Source organism: Pteropus medius, unplaced genomic scaffold (assembly GCF_902729225.1).
Source record: "Pteropus medius unplaced genomic scaffold, Ma_sr-lr_union100, whole genome shotgun sequence".
NCBI classification, from domain to species: Eukaryota; Metazoa; Chordata; class Mammalia; order Chiroptera; family Pteropodidae; genus Pteropus; species Pteropus medius.
In genome coordinates, this window is record NW_024340696.1 from 24229981 (window position 1) to 24253417 (window position 23437).

A 23437-nucleotide genomic window follows, 5' to 3' on the forward strand; every position below is an offset into this window, starting at 1 on the left:
TCCTAATAACTTTTAGTAGCCTTTTTTCCAGGAACATCATCAAACGAAATAGCAATCAAACAACTAAAAATGAAATTAATATTGGCAAAAGTATTTACCACTATTTTCCCAAGAGAAAAGAGAACATGAAAAAGAGCTTGTCCACATCTCAGAATCAGTCCATTTCTCACAGTTGGATGTGTTTAGTCACATGAGGCAATAACTAGCCTACACTGAACTAAATGCCAACAAGCCAGAATTGCAAGGTTTGTTATTACAAAAATATAGATATAATGTGGTTCAAAATCACATTTCCTACAGCAACTACTCATATTATATAAATGACTAGAGGGTGCTTTGAAGATTAATGAAGGTTAACTTAAGTCGATGCCTAAGAACTCTTGGGGGTTCCTGCAAGGTTCACCCTTTTCTAACTTATCTGAGGCTCAACTTTCTCCATATAATTCTACCAAAATATCACAACAGATAATGTGCAGAAGCAGATATGAAAAACCAGTTGTCTTCTAATAAGACAGCCATTAAGGAAACTTGCAAAAATGTATAATACCACTCTACCTACTATTTTTGTTTTATTCTGGAAAATAGTTTTAATTTTTAAAATGTTATTTATGTTAATATGTAATGTTTTATATGTATAAGACATTTTACATTTCTGTTTTAATTTCAAATACAATAAATATCAATTAACATAACTCACATAAATAAAAAGGCTTTTGTTTTAAGGTGGTCCTAAGATCAAAAAGTTTGAGAACTGCAAGTGTTTTAGTTCTCCTTGCCGTAATACTATAAAATCTTTTACTAGATGAAGGTGTTCCGGTTAGTGTCCATTTTCCACCGCCTTTTTCTGCACTGTCCTGTGCCCTAGGAAACTGATCCCAGCAGAACGGGCCTATTGGCTTCAGGTTGGGCCTGTCACTGTAAACAGTCAAAAGTCTGAAGGTCAGAGTACTTTCTGCTCCCTCCCGGCATCAGCACATCTTTTCAAAAGCCATGTCTGCTCATCACAGGGCTCCTTACAATAATTCTTCCACCTGTCTCTTCAATTCTAGGAATGATAAAGGCTTTCCACTATCTCTGGATGCCTCACCAAATTTTATTCCTAACACTGCCCACACTTCTGCAATACTCCTTTTCTTAAAGCTTCTTTATTTGAAACATCTGGGGAAATTCTGTTTTGTGGCTGGACTCTGATACAGATCTGCCAAAAGGGAGTGAGAATGAATTTTACATGTTTTTTACAATCTATAAGTTTAATCTTCTTCCTTCTAAGCTGAAAATAAGCTTTTAATAACATTAAGTATGTGTTCACTGAAAACAATTAATAAAAATGACTAAAACTATATTCTCTCAAGAAATTTGACCTATTTCATGAATATCATGTTATAACTTTTTATGAAGAGGATAAAAGACTTTTATTATCCCATTTAACACTTGGGCAAAAGTTATTAAATTGACTGAAAACAAATAGTTGGAAGGGGAATTTTACAATAAAAAGTACATATACCAAAAAGATTTTAAGTCCTAATCAATAATTTATTATTTTTTAAAAAATTACAAAATAACTGAATTAATCTGCTAAAACTGGGTACAACATATATAACCCATACTACCAGGCAGAAACTGAGTCATCCAAGTGTTTATAACCATTAGTGTAATTAGCAGTCACGTGGACTCAATGTTTTAATCTTCTGGTAACCCCATTGATAAATTCATAAGCAACACAGTATGGAAGGACAGTCCCTCAGACATTTGGTAGGAACCCCTGAACTGCAGCAGTATTATAGATGTGTTACAACAATGTTGCCACCATTTTTGAACGTAATAATCATCTCTTGACTTAGGACTGCATTCTGTACACAATGGATGATACACCTCCATTTCAGGACACTGACACTACTAGATACCCTCGTCTCACTAAAACTCTGGAATCTAACCTGTATCCTTTAACTCAGATGCACATCTAAGCTTAGATGCTTACGACAACTTTTTAAAAAAATTTCCTATCCCAGTGTAGCATGGCTTTTTCCTATGAAAGACAGAGTCATACAAAAGGTCCTAAAACCAAGTCCCACTTAGAACTCATGCCACTGAGAGGCAGTTTGGCAACACTGATGAAGAGAATCTGAGTTCTGGGTCACAGCGGTTCACAGTCTGACTCTAACACATACTCTATGAACATAGGCATGTTCCGCACCTTCTTTGGCCTAGTGTTACCCATGTGTAAAATGGGAATAATAATACTTACCTCAGAGGTCCGTTGTGAAGATTTTAAAAGTTAATATGTAAAAAGCACCTGGCAAATACCAAGTATTTGATAATAAAACTATCATTACTGCATAAATCAGGGTCATCCCTACAGCATGCTCCATAATCCCACCATCTGAATCAGCTCAACCTAGTAAAGCCAGAGTCTAATATACTCTAGCAAACCTGACCTAACGTCTAATATAAAAAACACAATTAAACTTTTTCCAGCAGCAGACCTGAATGTGAAAGGCAGAATAAAGCTTTTAGAGGAAAACAGAAGAAAATACCTTCATGACTTTGGAATAAAAAATAGTTTCTTAAACAGGACACAAAAAGTCTCATCCATTTAAAAAAAGAAAAGAAGAAACAAGTGACAAACTGAACTGTGTTAAAATTAAAACTTTTTATTCACTAAAAGACACCAAAGTATAATATATATATATATATATATATATAAAGACTCCTATAAAGAACAAAGAATCCTAAAAATCAGTAACAAAAACCCAGAAAACACAATAGAAAAATGGACATATTACTTAAACAAACAGTTCAAAGACAGAGTACACAAATGGCTAATAAACATATAAAAAACATTTAACTTCATTAATCACCAGGGAAATGCAAATTAAAAGCACAACAAAATACCATTACTGATACACTAGAATAGTAGAAATGAAAAGGAAAGAAAATATCAAATGTTTGTGAGGAACAGGAATACCCAGAAACTCTCTTATTTGTTGATGAGAGTGTAAACTGACATACCACTTTAGAAAACTATTTGCTAGTATCTACTCTAATGGAATAAATGCACACCCTATATGCCAGTAATTCTACTCCAAGGTATGTAACCTACAGAATGAAATGCATGCATATGCTCTCCTAAAGACATGTACTCGAATGATTATAGCAGCACAATTTTAAATAGTCTGAAACTAAAAAAAAACAAAAACAGAAAAACAACCCAAATGTTCAAGAATAGAAAAGACAAAAAAGTATACTGATACAATGAAATATTATACAGGAATGAAAATGATCAAATTACAACTGCATGCAACAACAGGAATGATTCTCAAAAACAAAAAGCTGAGTTAAAGGAGTCAAATATATTCCAGGCGATTATTCCATTTACATTAAGTTAAAAACAGGCAACCTAATCTGTGATATCATCATAAGTCAGGAGAGTGGTCACCCATGACAGGGGATAGTGAGTGGAAGAGGACATGAGAGGAACATCTGCAATGCTAGGATTTCTCAGTTCCTTGATCTTTCATGTGTATGTACTCAGCCTGTGAAAATTCATCAAGCTATACATTTATGATGCATGTATTTTTCTCATGTATATTCTAATTCTATAAAAAGTTTCATAGGACTTAAATTATGTGGCAAAGTTTTTGTCAATTATTTATTTGTGGCCATTTGTTTTTTATACCACAGGCCCAGAAATAATGTAATTCTCTGTTTAACACTTCATAAGTAAGTATTCCTCCATTTTTAAATGCTAAAAATAACTTTTATCATTATGAAAAAATTAGACAAGTCTATGCTAAACCATTAATCTTAAACCTAAAAACACAATAAAAAAACCTCAAAACTGATTATTTAATGAGACTAAATCAAAAGTGACTTAAAATTAATTAGCAAATTTTGTTCACTACTTTAATAAGATATACTATGAGTGATTAGTTAAAAATACTGGTATATATGTAAAATTGAAAGTACACACCAATGTACTTATTCATATATTAAAATGAAAGGTATAGGGTAAAACTAATTCTCTGAGATAGAATAGAAACTAAAGGATACTTTTCCATTGATCTAGTTACTATTCCAAATTATACTTTTTAAAATAGGAAAAGACCTATACTCTATTAGGAAGTCAAAGAGTTTGAAAATAATTTATTGCCAAAAATAAGAGAAAAAAGAAATAGGAGAAAATGCAGACATAAATCATATATAATTAGAAATCCCATTAGATAATAATAGTAAAAAGTAGGCAAACTAAAGGATCATAACAAAACATTCAATAGAGACTAGAAACTAGCAAAGAGTGGATTCCACAGAGGTTTAAAATGGAAAATTATAAAATTACATATAAGCTGAAATAAGAAGCTGCAGAAGGTAACACAAATACAACAGAAAAACCCTCTTAATTCTTCTTTTTGGAAGTACAAAAAGTTAGAATCAGGATCCTTTACTTCATATGACCAAATAAAAAAATTCAGAAATAATATGAATGTTGCTTTTGGAAGACTGCCCTTCAATATCTCCCACGTATACTTTGGAAATAATATTCTGTTCCTGTTTATCGCCACAGCACCCCATTTCACATTAAAGAATTGCTAATCTGATTATGAAGCTCAAGAGAAATGACAATCACACATTTTATAACAAATCTCTAAACATAAACATTAAACATATTTCTTAATATACATTATTCCATTCATCCTAGTACTCCAAAATTATTTCTGAATTACATCAACCGTAGTTTTGTACTGTTGAGTAACAACAAAAGAATTGATGTTTTTCCTTACCAATTCATATTCATCAAAAAGTTGTATTAGAGAAGGTGGAATGAACATATGAAAGCCCTGTAAAAAAGCATTGATCTGAGGCTGAATAGCTCGTGTCATTCGAAGTTCAGTAACAAGCTGGACATACTCCGCCTATAAAAAAAAAGTTTTTGTGGTGACTTTGTGGTGACTTTTTTTGATTCCACATACTTTAGATAATGTTGATACAATCACTCTAATTTAAGAGGTAAAGGTTTAGAATTAATTTATAATACTGAACGTCAACTGTAATTGAAAAATCAAAAAAAGGGGAAAAAAGAAGGGGAATAAGAGGTTCAAATTTCCAGGAATAAAACAAGTCATGGGGATGTGGTGTACAGCATAGGGAAAAAAGTTTATAATATTGTAATAGTGTTCAACGGTGTCAGATGGTTGCTAGGCATACAATGGTGATCACTTCTGTAGGTATATAAATGTTGAATAACTATGATGTACACCTGAAACTACTACGAATTGTATGTTAGCTATATTTGAATGAAAACTTTAAAAAAAGAATTAATTTGGCACCAATATTTATACATTCAGTAAACCAGTACCTACCATTCACTAAATTGTTCAGGCCGAAATCCTAGGAAGCAATCACCCATGATTTCTTTCACATCCTGTAACAGCAAGTGCTATCAGATCTACCTTCAAAAATTATTCCCAATCTGACCTTGTCTCACTACCTCCACTTTCAGCACCCTGGTCCAAAGCCAGCATCATCTTTCACCTGGATTACCGCAATACTTGGTGTCTCTGTTTCCATTTTGCCTCTGTACTGCTTCTTCTTCACACCAATTTTTTTTAATATGGATGTTTTATATATATCTTTATATATAATTCAGATCACATAGCTCTCCTGCCCAACACTCTACAATGACCTCTCATGGTACTTAAAGTAAAATCTAAATTCCTTTCCTAGTCTATAAGGCCCTAAGTGACCTAGGCCTCTGCCTTCCTCTTTCATTTCATTTCCATCCACTCTCCCCCTTGTTCACTCGCACTATTCCCCAAACACAAGCTTGTCTCAGTGTCTTTATATTTCCTGGTGTCTCTGACTGAAATGGCTCATTAGGATATAATCTCTCTGCAGGCAGGGCTCTGTCTGGTTTACTAGCATATATCCTCAGCTCCTCAAACAGTGGTGGCCACTTTGTAAGTGTTCAAAAATATGTAATAAATACATATATTCAACAAATTCATTTAATACATACTTGCTAAAATAGTTCATTTAAGTGTAGCCGATTTGATTTAGTTAAGGTAAGCTATTTTTGCATATTTTAAAATACATTTCCATCATCATAGAAAATACTGTCGCTTAAAATTTAACTGGTAATAAAAAAATGTATACTGGCTCAGACTAGAATGAATTATCATGTCTATATATATATCAATTGTCATTTTTATATTTTAAATTACATCTAAGTGAAACTTTTGAGTTAAAAGCAATGTTGTATATAGTTCTCACGTCTCAGGAACAAATGCTTTAAACACAAAGGTCAGAAAGCTTGTTTTAGGACCCTTTATTTATGTATTTATTTATTTATTTATTTAGGCACTAATCTGATGCTCTGTTCTCCAGCACCCCACTCCATGCCCCCCCCTAAAAATACGACAGACACTGAGCCAGCAAATTATATATGACTACTAACTATGAATTCTCCATATCTCAGAGCTACAGAAGTGGTATAGTGGATTTCTCACAGCTCTCCCCCAACCCCACATCGCTCCTTATACAATCTGGTACAGGGAAAGCTGCCATCTCTGCTATTTAATCTATTCCTACCCTAAATCCCACTCCCTACCACTCAAAAGTTTTTCTCCACTATATAGGAATTAGTTACTACAAGTTACATTACTAGACAGAGAGAGACAGAAATATGTGCCAAACAATCAAACAGAAATATAAAACTAAATTTTCAGGGTCCAATCAAGAAATAGTATATAACAACATACTAAGTGATAACTAGCAGTGATTTCAGCATTAGCACATGATTATCTTCCAATTTCTATCTGCTCTAACTAAAGTTGCTTACTGAACATACAATTTTCCTCCTCCATTCATTCATTAATTATATGTTTAAGGTGCTCTATGAGACCCTATCTTCCCTTAACAAAAACAGCTTTTTCCCAAGAGGTTTTACTTTTATAATCTTAAGGTTCAATAATCATTGCTCAAGACCTTAATAAATTAAAGCATGAAAATAAAAGATGTGTGAATCGCTCAAGTACACTTAACCTATTTTAATTTGCCATTGCATTCCATATATAAGAATAATACACATTCTCTTTATCTATTCCCATTTTTTCCTCATACATTCTATTTTTATAAATTTTCACAAGTGTACTAAACTCTCCTGAAACATCCCTTATATTCCATCTAATATTATTTTCCACATTTATTTCCGTAACTCTGGTCCACAGTTATTGGATATCAATTTATGAAAATCACGTCCTTCAGGTACCACTCTCCATACTGTTAATTTAAATGTGAACGGATGTTGGTCTAAATTATTTCTCAGTACAATAATAAATCCTAACCATCACAAATCCTTCTGAGTATAGTAAAATAAGTTTTCCAAGTAGCTGAGAGATACCGTGTTTAACTGTTAAAGTCTACAGAAAACAGAAAATATCTATATCAAACTGCTTCTAAAATATGTTGCTCTGCCTTCCTTAAACAGCACATCCTCAAATAGAATAATACACATTAACATTTTCTTGATACAATAATTACTATGAACATTCGCTATTAGTATGCACTAACATTTTGACTGTTCATATTGTGCTATAGAAATACACTGGCTGCATTCCCACTACTTATAAAGGCAGCTAAATGATTCACTTCCACACTTTATGCCCTTGCATAACTACACCAAATATCTTACATGCCTTAAAGAAACAGTGGACCCATAGACAACAATCAGTCTACAAAACAATGGCATAAAGAGCTGCACAATTAAACATTAAATATAAACCAAACCTAAAATCTCACTTTGTTCTAAGGTTTTAAAAGAAATGATATAATTGGGGGGGCGGGGGGAGGGGAGGGAATCTTTTATCCCCAAGAGATGGCATATTTATTCCCACCTGAGTTCTGTTGTTAATTCTTTGAGGGCATAAAATAATACCAGATGCCAAATCGAATAATTATCTATATAGAAGAATTTGAGTTAGTACTTGTGTTAACATAAAGAAAGTTTTCAACTTAGAAATCCATGGAGGTAAGAACAACAAAAAGTCCTAGCATCTTTTTTTCTAGCTCGACTTCTGAGCCTGATAACTGATACAAGAAAGCAAAAAATAACAGCAAAGGGAAAAATAACACTAAAATTAAGGAGATGCAACTTTCAGATGCTATGTTCCAGTTAAATTACATGTCCAGTTACAGAAACATTTTAATAATATCCTAGTCTTCTGAATGTGTACAATGGACAACAACACCGCTCAGAAATAGTCCTAAAAATTCTAACTTCTTTTCAGGCTTTGGATCTATACTATGTCTTCTTAGGAGGGATGGTGGTGATGTTGAAACTTGACACACTTTTTGAAACTATTTTTCCTCTTAAAAATCTTTTTCATCACTTCTAGAAAAATATCTAAATTAATCATATTTAAATAATAAGTATAATGATAAACTTGGTCACATTTGTAAAACTGTCTGGAAGTTATTCTTTTTAGCAATTAAAAGTTTAAATGGCATTATTATTGGCATAATTCAATTCACTGTTTGAATATAAATACTTTAATAAGAAAACTTTCTTTCCTTTATTATTATTGCTCTGGTTTGCAAGTGTTCTCATTGAAAATTTCTCTACCTAGGAGTCAAAAGAATACCAGGTTTCTTTTGTAGGAATAAGTAGATACAAGAAAATGGAGAGGCACATTCTTACAATGTGATGTTTTTCAATAATTTTTTCTTTACCATTATATTCTTATTTTTAAGGTCACAAATTAGTTACAAAGATTGATAGTCTGGTAAAAATCCTATTCAGCTTCCTTGAAAAAAAAATTAGTCATTTAAAACAGTGATTCTTCAGGTTACTATTTCATAGATTTCTTGAATTTTTAGACTATACTAACTGAAATGCAAGGAAAAGTATGTTCTCCTTGTTGACAGGAAGATATTAAAGATAATTTAAAACACAATATAATACACACATACACTCAATATGGAGAACCTCAGCTCTGAACTGTTTAAAAAATCTTCAGAGTAATAAAAGATCTTTCATAGTATACTTTTCTAAGGATAAAAAATGAGGAATCCACTTTAAGTCAATAATCTATATACAAGAGCCTGTATTTTGTGCTTATATGTGCATCAAATATGTTTGCGTGTGAAATAAACCAAATAGAAATAAAATATAAGGTATTAACTACGTAAAAATGAAGTGGAGGAAAACATACCACATTTGTATTTGCTACCTTGTTCTTATTTACTGACTTAGTAAATGAGAGGCCTAGTAGTTACACAGTCATACAGACCTTGATTTAAACTGAAGGTCCACCACTTACTAATTTTGAGCCCTTAAGACAGTTATTTAACTTCTAAAGAAATATAGTGTCATAGTTACAAGCTCAGGCTTGAAATTTATAGTCTGCCTGGATTCGAATTCTAGCTCTAACACTTATTAAATAACCATGTGATTTGGATGAAAGCTACTTAAACCCTTTATGCTTCGGTTTTCTGACCTATAGAAAAGGATATCTACACTTCATTGGATTGTTTAAGTATAAGTTAATACACATAAAGCACTTTGAACAGTGCCTAACACATTATAAACACCTAATAAATGTCAGATGCTTTTAATATTAAAGCTGTTTCCACACTCAATAAATAGAAATAACTATCTCAAAAGGCTGTTATAGTAAATGAGAAATGCACAAAGAACACATCTCAAATACGTAAAATATATACAAAGGACTCAACAGGCAGGAGTCATTATTGTCACTAGAAAACAGAACTGACAGTAATGAGACTGATGAAGAGGAAGATGGCAATACCAACAGTCATTCCGGGGGCCAATCCATATAAGTGGCAGTCATCCTTGAGCTGATGTTTTTCACCTTCCCAAACAATTAATTACGAAGTTCTATAAATTCTATATCCTTGAAAGTTATCTCATTTTCTCCATCCTCAGTGCCACTTTCTTATAAATCTCATACACGCTCCACAGACAAATGCCACAACCTCCTATCAGCTGTCCTGACTCTAGTATTGCCCCATTTCAATCCATTCTTCACAGTTTGTTTTTCTTAAAAAATAGAAATTTGACCGTGTTACTCCCTTCAATGTCCACATTGTCCACACATCCTTCAGAATAATTTTCAAATTACTAATTGTGAATGCTAAGTCTTTCAGAATTTGGCCCCATCTACCTCCCTCACTTCATCTTTTTCCACTAACTCACTTCGCAATCAAAGCTAAGATCGACAACTCTGATTTATCTGTGATTTCCCAAACACATGCCTGATCAACTCTGTACCTTCCTGTAAGCTCAGAACGCTTCCTTCTCCCTTTCCTTACTCCTATCTGACCACTTAATGCTTCTCCCCTATAATTCAACTTCCATGCCACCTCCTCCATCCCTTGACATCCAATCCCATCCCCAGCCCCATTTTCTTCTCTCCCAGCCTGAATGAACTTATGATTAGTATTGTAAAAGTGTTGTTAACATTTAAAACCCACGTAGATTACTCTTCAGTTCTAAGAGCTGGAACTAAAGATCTAAGCAAAAAATGTCGCTTTTAACTCAAGATTTTATGGTTCAATGATTTCAGCTTTTGATCAATAATTTAAAAGTGAAATTAAAAGTGAAAAAGTGAAAGCCTAACTTAAAAAAAGAGATGAAAATTCTATTTAAATGTAAATGTTCAGCTTCTGGTAATTCAGTCATTTTCAAAAGTGAAACCAAGGTTCCCCCCCCCGCCCCCTAAGTTTTAAAATCATTGTCAGATACAAAATTACTTAAAAGACATTATATTTCAAAAATGGAACTGATAGTCTTCTGCCTTACATTATTTTTATTTTTTAATGTACTGCTTTTTAAACAAAGGAATTTTCATCTATTTGGTTTCACTTTATAATTACCAAAGCCTTTCCATAAAACTTAGGAATAAATGACTCCCCCATGTGGAGATCAGCTTACACAGAATTTCTCTTACAAACAAGTCTAGCAAGTAATTTAAGCTTCAATATGCTTAAAATTTTGAAGCTGAACTCTGAACATGACAATTATAACTTTATACCTATAAAGATAAGTGGATAAAAAGCTGACCCTAAAGTTAACAGAAAAGTTCATGACAGAACATATGTTAAAAAATAAAACCTCTAAATAACATGGTTTGAAAATTTTATTTGCAAATCAAATACTTTAACAATTTAAATGAGTGATCAGTTTAAGATATGGGCATGTTTACTGAATAAGCATTAAATGTTTAAGTATCAACAATTAAGATATAAAATTATACTTGACTCTTCCTGGTAATATTAAAAAATGTAGAGGCTCAATTTATTGTGAGAAATGTTTACACCAGAAAAATGAAAGCTGAGAATTAGCATATTAGTGATTGAGATCCAGCTTTTACCTCTATTACCAAAACCAATCATTAAAAAAGAAGTTAGCCTGTAATCACCAAGCAATTAGTTAATATAGTTAAATATAAATGTATTAAACTTAGAAACAAAAGTTTCAACCTTATTAATATTACAATAGTATTCCAACCTCAGACTAGACTCAAAATGAAGAGTATGTGAATATTATTAATTATTTTTCAATACCTTCCTTCTCTCTAGATTTCAATAAAACACAAATGCAAAGGAATTAATAAAATATAAATTTAAAAATTTAAACTAAAATCATATCATAGTGAGAGGGGAAGGTGTTAGAAGAAACAAGCATAAATATAGCTATTATGCAATTATTGATGGGTCTTTCCACTTTGTCAAACTGTATCAGGGAGGAATGACAAATCTACTCATCAGATACAGTATTCATAGATAAGAATCATGTTTGAAGTTCTCTCATGAAAAGTAATCACTGGCTTATAATAAAGATTATATGACTTCAGTACTCCTAACTGAGAGTAGATCTCCAGTATAAAATAAAGTAACAAATGCACTAAAAGGTGGACAATCTAATAATTAGAAGATTTTTAAAAATATTTTCACTCATTAGCAATCTCATACAGATTTTAAAAATCAATTTAGGCACTTTACTATTTTAACCTTCTAGAGCTTCACATGACTCACCATATTAAAAGTCAAGTAAGCGCTTCCTCAACATGATTAATTTTGCAGTATGAAGAACATTAGACTTGACAGTAGGAAACCTGGGTTTTGGCCCCAGCTTTAGGATTCGGTGTCTTCATATGTAAAATGAGAGGGTAAACTAAAAAATTTCTAAGGATAAATGTGCAAAAACTCAGCTCTTGATTTTATTTTCTAAAATTAAATTTCATGTTATTTTATATGTAGTGGCTAAGTTTCAAAAAAGTAAAATTTTGTAGCTTAATACAGGTTTCCAAATCCCTGTATGTATCTAAAAGCTTATTTTTATACAAAACTATCCAATAACAACTAACTTTTGTATCATGCTTTTCAGTTTACAAAATACTAGTAACAATTCTGTATGGGAGGTATTATTAACTCAGTTTTACAAAATAGAAAACTGAGGCTCAAAGAGTTTAATTAAAATAAGGCCAAGTCTTTTGGCCTTTAAAAAAAACATTTATATTTTACTAAATCTCTAGTTTACAAAATAGTTCAATGAACATTGCTTTTTACAGTTAGTTGATTCTGAAGCTATCTCGGAATTATAATTCAACTATAGGAAAGGAAAAAGGTTTTAGTCTTGTTTAACCATAAATTGCTACTGGTAAGAGACAGAATTGGAATTCCAAAACCAAATATTCTGACTCCCAATTTCCTATATATCAAAACATAAAACTGTGTTATATATTAACATGATTTCAACAGTGTAATTTAAAACATACTCTAAGATCTAAAAATAATATGTATAAACAGGAGCTATAATAATATATAAAAATAAGTTATAAGGTTAAAAAAAAACAAGTTCTGTAACAGATTTACTATATCTCAAAAACATGTACAGTTTAAACACTAGAACTTCTTTTCTCTACTGAAAGTCTTTAATATGGTACTTTTAAAAAATGAAGTAGTGATTAGTACAAACGTGACCCTGATGTAAGCTTATATTTCTAATCGAATTTTTCAATATGTAGATGCCCAATTTATATAATCAACAGAATTGTGCCCTAGGCCACTTCAGGAACCGCCTCAGTATATCTAACACAATACTGAATTGGTCCTTTCTAATTTCAAAGTCTGATATTTGATGGTTTAACTAACTTAAATATTTTACCTTTCATAATATGTTATTAAACAGCAAAAGTTTTTTAGCTAGTGTCAGAAGACTTTAGAGTAATTGGCAAACTGTCAGGGCCAAGTTACAAACAATATGGCTAAGGTAAAAATTCAGATACTTACTTTGTTATTTTGTGTCACAAGAATACTTCCACCCCCAGGTTTCAAAGGCACCTCTTCCATTGCTCCAAACACATCAGTCTCAACAGAAAAAGTTAGTTCTAGACCCAGATCACTAATATCATTATCTAAAATCCACTGCAAATTTTTGGCATATTCTGGATCAATAGATGCCACATCTTGGTAATTTACAGGAATACCTAAAAATGCAAACATTCAGCAGTTATATTCTAAATGTTTCTGCCTTTCCTTATCTATTTAATGGTAAAATACTGCCCTCTACAGATACTCTGTAAAACTGCAAAAAATACTCCAATTCACAGCATGATTAAAATAGATGCTAATTCCTGAATTTGAAGGTCTGTTAATTTAAGCTTATGTTTCTTCCACATTAATACAATATAACCTTTCTTTGAAATAGCTATTTAGAAAATTATTAATTTTAAAAAGTGTCAATTCTCTTAATATATTCATATTAAAATGCATTTAGTATAAATACACACAAAATAAAATTTTTTTAGCAGAAAATAGGTTGCTTTTCTTTCCCTCAGTCCCCTCAAATGCCTTGATCAAAATAAAAATTACCTCATCTAAAATTCTTCCACTTATCTTTTCCCTAAAGACTATAGGAAAAACAGTTTAAGTAACTGCCTATGGAAATAGCAATAGAACCATACCAAGAATGTGCTTGTAGAATGATCTTGTAAAATAAATGTTGACCAGCTGCCTATGGTTCAAAGCTAATCCCAAGATCTGTCCAGCAAACCGGAAATAGTTCAAATGATCAGGATTTACATAGGAGTTGCTATTAGGCTGAAAAGTTGTCCCTATTAAAATAAATACAAAATAATTTATTTTTAATAATCTATATACAGAAGAACATTTCAATGCAGATAAATCAGTTCACATAAAAACTTCAGCTAAGGTTACATTATGTGTAAATTTTCATGGGAATGTTCTTTATGGAATATATAATTGGCAGTTAATTTACACATACATATCACAGTTAAGTCTTTGTGCAAAGAGAAGATTTTTAGAATACTTTTAACTGAAAGTAGTTCAAAGATGTGTCACAAGGGATCCTGGAAATAACATATTAAAAGACCACACACACATATACACACAGTTTTCCTAAGCAGTGTGGGCAAATAACTACTAGGCTTCGAATTAGGACAGACATTATCTCATTCACCTATAAAGGCCCAGCGCAGTAGATATTCACTACTTCTTGCTCCTTAAGGAACAGAATTTAAAACTGTTTTTAAGTGACAGATCGAATCAACGAACTTGATGCCTTTTAATAATTATTGGAAAATCCCCGAATTCCACAAGTCAACAATGCCATCTTCATGACAAAAAATCAAGGTTAAATAAGTATCACTGAAGTATAGAAGTAAAAATGGCAAGGGCAATAGTTACTGATTATTATCAAAACGTAGAGCAATGGAGTATGATTCCACTTAAATGAAAAAGGTCTGAAAACTTGTGATAGTTACAAAACACTGTGAATGTACTTAGTGCCACTAAATTAGATACTTTAAAATGATTAAAATGGTAAATTTTATATTATGTATATTTTACCACAATAAAAAAACCTCAAAATAAAAAATCTAGTACAATGGGAAAACCAAATACCGAGGTCTCAACTTTAAAACATCCTCCTCCCCTGTGATCATTAACTCAGATTATAAATTCTCTCATCATTCAACAAATATTTATTGAACTCATGCTATTTCTTGCTCTTCTAGGCATCTGAGCTAAAAGAAAGAATAACTGATAAACCTAATGAAAAAGCATCAAAGAAAAATAAAGGAAAATGGAAAAGTATTAAAAAGTGAAACGTCTGGTCATTTAATATACATATTTTGACAGTAATTCACTTTGTGCTTCGTTATTCTTTGATTTATCAGAGTTGGCACTAGACTAAATTGCCCTGGCCAATTTACTTAGATATAAGGTACAAATTTGGAAGCTTATGGCTAAATGACTTAAAAGAGACACATGAAGCTAGTCGTTCACTGTTAAGTACATTTTGAGACTCATTCCCAGGCACAACATAAGAGTTAAAACAAAATTCTCTGAGAAGAAAGACTTCAAAGATACACATAACCATAATTTCAAAAAATATAATGTTCTGAGAATAATCACAAATATTTTTACCTATTAAAATAATGAATGTTTAGGATTATTGACGAACTAGCAAAAATTTTTGATGACTCAACTTTCCTCTTCTAAGTCTGTGTATAATTCCTTTTCTAAGTACTTTCTGGGCAGTTTGGGTTATTTAAAAGAACAGATAAGGACATGGACATGGACAATGAACTAGTGGTCAACAGAAGGTAGAAGGGATGGGGGAGAGGCGAGGTAGACAGGAGGGGGGGTGATAAATTTAAATTATTTCTTCAATTTAAATATATAAATAAATTTTTTAAAAAATCAATTAATTGAAAAAATAAAAGACTAGATAAGGAGAAACCAAAACAAAAAGGAAACAAATGGGAGAAGATCTTCGGCAAACAATTTTTTAACTTGAAAACTAGTTAAAACTGAATATAAAGTTTATATTGTTTTAAGTTCAAAATAAATATATCTGAGACACTCCCAGCTATTTTCATTGCTCCAGAAAAATCCTATTGCACAAGAAAGTATCATTTTCACAAAATAATAGCATTTAATAGTTATTTCTGCTTTCTATATGCCAGGTACTGGGCTAAGCGTTTTTTACATAACAGCTAATTGATTTCTCACTACATTTCAAAAAACAGGTTATCACCATTTTAAACAAAGTAACTGAGGTCTAAAAAGGTTGCATTTACTGGCCCAAGATCATAGTAAAATGAGGGACAGAGTCAAGATTCACATCCAGTGCAGTACCAAAGGCCAAACTCTTAGCCACTATAATATATTACCTCTCTATAGTAAGCATCTTAATTTAATTAGAAGCAAGTTTTAAAGAAATTATTATAAACATTAGGTCAATTTGAACATTTCCCGCATTTAGGACTTTTTAATTCTTACATGTAATTCTCTATCTATTAACGAAACATAAGAAAAATTTCATCTAGATTTTAATTTATTAATACTATGACCCCAAAGAGAATACTCAATATGGCTTACAAAAAGAATAAACCACAATTTTTATAGTTATGTGCTTCTATATATGCTCTGCTAGAAATTTTCAGTATGACTAAATGATTCCACATCAAATCTGTTTTTCATGTATGAAACTAAACAGACTCAGAATAAGGGGCTATAAAAAAGAAATCTAAAATACAATGTTTTAATGCTAAATCTTATGTCAAAGATTAGGCCTAAATAACTAAGTGCCTCATCAATCTTGTCAAATTCAACAAATTCACCTCAGAGCAAACAATCAAAGGTTAGAGAGTTAAAGCAAACAATCCCATATCCCTAAATAACTTCAAATACACCAGGTGTATCTGAGGCGCCTTTCACATAGGTGAATACCTGCAGCTGCCTAGCATCACTGCAGCCTACCCCACCTGCCTCTCAGAGTCATCCTTATTCAATGGAAATCTGCTGCTCGGTTTATTTGGATGCAGTCAGGAACTACAATTAATGAGGCACTCTATCCTTATAAAAGAATTTAAACACTGGGAAAGAAAAAATTTTCAGGTAATAAAAGCAAACGTGCAAAAGCATTTAAAAGCTGAAATCCCACCTTCACTTGGCTATGTCTTTATTAAATTACAAAACTCTCAAGTACACCTCACACAAATAAGGCAATAGTAACCATTTCCATTTAGCCTACAATATCAAATTACAAATCTTTAGGTCACAAGCGCCATTTCAACAAGATGAGTTTTAATCTGTAGTATATAGTTAAATAAGAGCTTTCTAGTTGTCAGGTCTTGATCGCTTAAAAAGACTGAAAACTAAGTTACTATACATAAATAGTTTATATGTTAAGATTTAACACCATGATTTCCAGACTTTGTTTTTTTATGATCAGTAAATTTAAAGACTTGGAAACTCAAACAGGGTTAGCAAATTTTAATTTTTTCAAATAAAAACTTGTATTGTTTTTAAGTTCATCTATTATCACAATTTCACAAGAGGAAATTTTAACTCAAAAAAATAGACTACAGGACAATCCTTAAAGTGAATAAATTTAGTTTTAGTTTACAAAGGACTGACGAAAACTTCCTTAGGGTAAGCACTAATATTTGAGACAAGCATTTGAGAACTATTTAGAGGAAAGAATGCTAGACTGAGCCAGGTTCCAATCATGACTCTACCAATCATTAACTATGGTAACAGACAAAAACTCTGAATTTTAATTTTCACATAGACAAAAGCTCTGAATTTCAATTTTCTCTCCTATGAAATGAGAATACTCCACCTATCTCACAGGGCTGCTATGGGAATCAAAGAATAAAATGTACTACAGTAGTATGAATAAATGACAAGTCACAGAAAAAGTCATCTAGACTGTATAACTTACCATCAGCTGACTGGGTAAACAATGCATAATCTGGATTGACTATCTCATTAGACAGAATATCAAACCACTCACGCACAACACCTTGACCCTGAGGTTCAAGAAAATAAAATTAAGTATCAACAGAAATATATAACATAGGGAAACATTTTTCTAAATAATAAAATTAAAATAATTTTAAATCTCTTCCATTAGCAATTAAATAATAAATTTTATTCAAGTTCATGTTAGCCTTTTATATACAATGATCTTCATAGCACTTATTTTTATACCCACCATGCCTTCTTCTCCATGGAACCGTACAGCAATTCCTTGCTTTAGCTTTGCACAATTTGCTTTTGACACAACTTCACAGCTACTCCTAAAAATAGAATCTAAATATGTAGCATTGGTTAATTTTACATATTAAAATTTACAATAACTAGTATTTTTTTGTGCCTCAGATACACATCCATTTCTTTGTTAAACATACCTCTGTGAACGAGCAGGATATCATTTTCATTCACCGGCCTGTGTACCATGTCTGAATCTGGTTGTCCTGAATGCAAATGTTCATAGAACCATTCACAGCGATCTTTAAACGGCTACCGTAACAAATAACAGTAAAATATGTTAGCAGTATTTCATTCACCTATTAAATTTACTTAACTAGCATGCTAAATGCCCTTTCTACAAATAATCAGTCTTATATCTTTATTTATAATAAGTAGTTCTAGGTAATGTCCTGACATTTAACAACTATTCACACAAAAAAGCAGAGTCTAGCTGAAATCCTTTATCTAGAGGGTGTATTTTTAAAAATTCCCTAAATTTTCAACAGAAAAGACTTGATAAATTAGAAGGCTATATCTAAGAACTGAATATAAGATATGTAATTGAATATATTTACTCTTAATTTCTTTTAAACCCAACAAGGCTTACAAAAATAAATTTCCACATTCAGAAAAGTTATGTTGCATCTTCCATTTTTCATAAAAATACTCTTTTAACCTAACTTTGTTTTTATTTCTATCCTTTGAATATATGCAGCAACTAGAAAAGAATTTGTTACCTTTTTTCTTTCCGTCCTTCTTCCCTTCCTCCACCCTAAAAATTAAGATCTCTTGAACAGTAGAGAAAGTCTCTGCCTTTTGTTCATTTGCCAGGTATGCAACTGCAAGCGATTTGCAATTTTTTACAACTAATCAGAAAGTATTGCTGAGTATCCAGTATGTGCCAACACTGAAGGTAACATACAAGCTGTAAAAATCTCAATTTCATTGCTAAAAACTGTTTAATACAGTCAGAGATGAGACTAACATTAACACAAAACAATACATATACATTATTAAGATCTAAATAGTGAAGTACAGACTATAATGCATTAATAATTTAGATACTGTGCAGATGAATGAAGTACAAAGGCTTCATGAGGTTATGGTTTGAACCAGAACTTAAAGCTCAGTAGGACTCGCTCAAGCAGGGAAAAGAGAGCATACAAGGGTAAGGGAGACAAGGAAAACAGCAAAGAAATTGTCTCCCTGAAAGATGTAATGAAGGCACACTGACATAAACAGAGTCCTATGCTTACACATACTGAAGGAAATAAGTTTGTGTAAGTAAATCAAGGACATAATTATGGATCCTGAGAATCAAATAAAAGAGAGGCCATTGTGGATATCTGGTAAGAGGAATAACAAGGCATATGCAGTAATTAAAATGAGAGCAGCACCAGTATAAAAAGAGACCATCTAGGCAACAGTTGAAATAATAGCTATTGAGTGATATGGTCTTGGTCATGGTAGAAAAAAGGAATAGTAAGTTATCTGAAAGACATTACTCCTTTGAATAAAGATGAAATGTAAGAGACGATTTCTAGGGATAGACCGTAAGAAAAGAATTAGTGAGGGTTTTCCCCTCACAATCTACCCCACACTCCTAGAAGGTACTGGTAGAAAGATACTGAGATTTTATATATTCTGAATTTAAGGTTATTTAGGATATAACTACTAAGGGCTTGGAAATAAATACTGGAACGTGCTGCAGATGAGACACTGGAAACAGAGCCAAAGTTGAAGCTAAAGACAAGGTTAAGGTCTCTTGTTGAAGAGATTAAAGATACAGATGACAAACACCAAGAATGGAGAAGTTTATAATCATAAGTCAGGACTGAGAATTTGCTTAGCAAAGAAAACACACAGCCAGAAAAGTCAAAGAAGAACCAGGGTAGTGCAAGATTACAAAAGCCAAGAATTTCAAGAGATAAATATGAACAATATCCAATACCACAAAGAGGTTATCTTTCAGGCAGTTTTTAGGACACCAGTAAATTTCTTCATCTGTGCTAAACTAAACATTAGTCTTGCTTCAACAGACTTATATATTTTTATTAATTCTTAATAAAAATTTTATTATTATAAAAATTTTATTATTATAACTAGTGAGAGATTAACTTCTGCCTTTTAATATGTGCTCTTTCAGTAAATGCTTTTTAAAAAGCTAAATGTATAATTTTGTCCATATTTTTAATAGTCTTCCACATTTTTAATAAAGTACTGTTGTTATATTCTTTACTGGGCATATAAATTGAATATTTCATTTTACATAAACAGATTAGAATGTAAAGTGCTTAAAACTTTAATGTTGATTATTTCTAAAACTTTGGTAAATGAGCACAAAAAAAATATTACATAGAAATAATTATTTTAGTATGGGTTTTGACATTTCATAAACATTGTTTAAAATCCTGGCTATCATTTCTAGGTTTGTGATCTTAGGGAAATTACTAATCCTCTCAGAACTTTAGTTTTCTCATCTGCAAAATAGGGAAAGTAATACCTACTTCAAGGGCTAATTGTGAAGATTAAATGAAATAATGCCGATATAGAACATAATAATCATAATTATAATCATAAATTAGCCAATGCTTATCAAAGCACCTTTCAGCCAGGTACTGTTTTAAGCACTTTAGATGCATTCTGACATGTAATCCTCACAATACTATGAGGAAAAGAGACTCTAATTATCCTCCTTTTGCAGAAGAGAAAATGCAGCACCAACAGCTTACTTTGTGGAAATACTCAACACTCAGAACGCTCGATAAAGAGGCACTGTTCTTATTACCATTTTATAACAATGTTAAAATTATTGTGAATAAGTATTTAAAAAGACCGTAATTTGCCATTATAAGATATTAAACATTAAATTATATCCTTTATCTATAAAATGTGAACCAAGAAATAAAAGCAAATGGCAATTTTAAAAAAGTAATTTAAATGGAATGTTAAAAGGTACAAAATGCTATCTTCAAAAGCTAGTAAGATATTTGTAAGATCAGAATACCCACACATATATGCACACCTACAAAGCCACAGGGAACATTTTTGTATGTAAACTTTCTGAGTTCCTGCATTTCCACAAAATAATTCACAAAACAGGACTGATTACAGAAGCTCCTCTTAATAGCATTTGCACAGCAAATGTAGTTAAATGCCTTTAACTATAGGCCACCTGAAAACCACCAACAAAACAAGAAGTCAATCCTTAAGCAGAGATAGTTTTTGTTTTTACCATTTTTTTTGGAACAGCCTCCAAGTTACAGAAAATTTCTAAGAAGAGTAGAATACAAAGTATTTTTTTCTTGATTTGAGTAAGCTGACATGACGTCCAGTCACTCCCAAGTACTTCACTGTGTATGTACTTCCTACGAACAAGAGAATTCTCCTACATAACCAGATAACGACCATCAAAATCAGAAAATTGATACGTTATTATATCTAATCCCCCGACCCGATTTTAAGTTTTGCCAGTTTCCTAGTAATGTCCTTCATAGCATAATGACTCATGAATACCGTTTAGGTGTCTTGTCTCTTCCATTCTGGTAGAGTTCTTCAGTGTTTTAATTTTCATGACCTCAAAACTTTTCACGATTGCAGGTAAGTTATTTTGTAGAATGTCCCAATCGGAATTAGGCTGATGTTTTCTCATGATTAAATTCAGGGTGTACATCTTTGGCAGTAATACCAAAGAAGTGAGGCCATGTTCTTCTCAGTGCACCCTATCAGGCGGCACACTGATGTCTGCTCTGATCACCACCAAACTTGTCCACCATAAAATTCCTTGTTAATCTTTGTGATTAATAAGTATTCCATAGGGAGATACTTTGAGACAGTAAAATATCCCACATATCATCAAATTTTCCATCATTCATTTTTTTTCGGTACTCATGGGTTCTGATTTTATTTATAATATCTTGCCATCATTGTTTATTTTAATGTTAAAATTGTTTTAGATTTGGCCAGGGAGGCCACTGGAGGTAGTTCTGAGTCATTTTTAACACAACCTCATCATTCTTTAAACAATTTTCTTGCACAGTAAGATATTCCAGGCTCATCTGTACTTTCATTGACCCAGTCTTGTAATTAGCCATTTCTCCCATGAGTCACGTTTCATTGATAATGATATTTAGAGATGTGAACTGGATGCCAGGTTTACTATATCTATCCATATTTAAGTTCTCACTGATATCTCCCAATTCCAGTCCAACAGTACGTAGTTCAGTTTATTTTCCTCCATTTTGTAACTCCTTTCTTCAACATTGAGAAACTAAACTCCCATAACCTTTACTATACTTACTTGTTTGATCAACCCATATATAACTAATATCCTGTCACTAAGAAGCACCCTTCACTGCATGGATGCTCTCTACCCCACTTGGGCTCTGTCAAACTACTCTGAGCAACTGTCACCGCCCTCTGCGTTGGACATCCTCCATATGCCATTCCAACTCACGTGCTCCATGCTGAGACCCTATTCTACACAGACATCCTCCTTACTAGGCCCAAGTTCTAAAATTCCACACTGGAACACCACAATGCACACAATGCATGTGGACAGCTTTCTCATCCCGGTCAAACAATAAAAACCTCTCTGTGGGTCAAAAAAGTGGATAGCTAATGCATATGCTTTTTGACTGAATTGTTCAGGAAGGGAAGGGGGAAAAGGAAGTGAAAAGTAGAGATAGTATTAAAAAAATAGCAAACTACTTCTTTCAAAAACTAAGTTTCTTTCACAAATAATCAATTTCATTTGCCCTAGAATGGAGTCACATAATATGTTAAGAAAAGAACTTAAGAACCAGAAAGACTTAAAATTTTGGTTCTCCCACTTAGTAGCTGAATGACTTAACTTACTTGACTTCCTCAGCTTCAGTGAAAGAGTACCCATCTCACATGACTGTTATAAAAATAAAATAATCCATATAATGCAAATGTATGGTACCTGACTTAAAGTTAGCATTCAATAAATGTATATTATTACTACCTTCTCTTTTACATTATCATTAAATAGATGTCAAAGAATTTATATAAATGTGTATAATTTTATAAGCTTTTATAATTTTTAGCTTTCTTTAACTTCTGAAAGGGTCAGTGTTCCTAAAGACATTTAAAAACACCTATAGTATTTCTTATGATTACTAATCAAACCATAGCCTCTGGTCTATCTTACATTTCTAACAAATTATTTCCTAAAATTTTGCCATGATCATGTCATTCTCTTGAAGCAAAGTTATCAGTGGCTCCTGACAGCCTAGCAAACAAAGAAGATTCTTTAATCTGGCAATCAAGTCTCAACACAGTATGACCCAATCTACCTTTCCAGAATTATATCTCATTCCTCACCTACACAAAA

At 32.1% G+C, this 23437-nt stretch overlaps 1 protein-coding gene across 12 annotated transcripts in view; it reads right to left on the reverse strand.

Annotated features, from left to right (window-relative positions):
- HACE1 (HECT domain and ankyrin repeat containing E3 ubiquitin protein ligase 1) overlaps positions 1 to 23437 on the reverse strand; it is a 78050-nt gene that overhangs the window by 6914 nt on the left and 47699 nt on the right. For 11 of the 12 annotated variants that reach the window (XM_039869454.1, XM_039869431.1, XM_039869486.1 and 8 more), the window contains 6 exons: positions 18240 to 18351; positions 18044 to 18141; positions 17771 to 17858; positions 13983 to 14132; positions 13309 to 13505; positions 4779 to 4910 (listed from right to left, as the gene is read on the reverse strand). In XM_039869454.1, the coding sequence (XP_039725388.1) occupies positions 4779 to 4910; positions 13309 to 13505; positions 13983 to 14132; positions 17771 to 17858; positions 18044 to 18141; positions 18240 to 18351 (777 nt within the window). The remainder of the gene's footprint in view (positions 1 to 4778; positions 4911 to 13308; positions 13506 to 13982; positions 14133 to 17770; positions 17859 to 18043; positions 18142 to 18239; positions 18352 to 23437) is intronic. The other variant, XM_039869466.1, reaches the window with a different exon arrangement.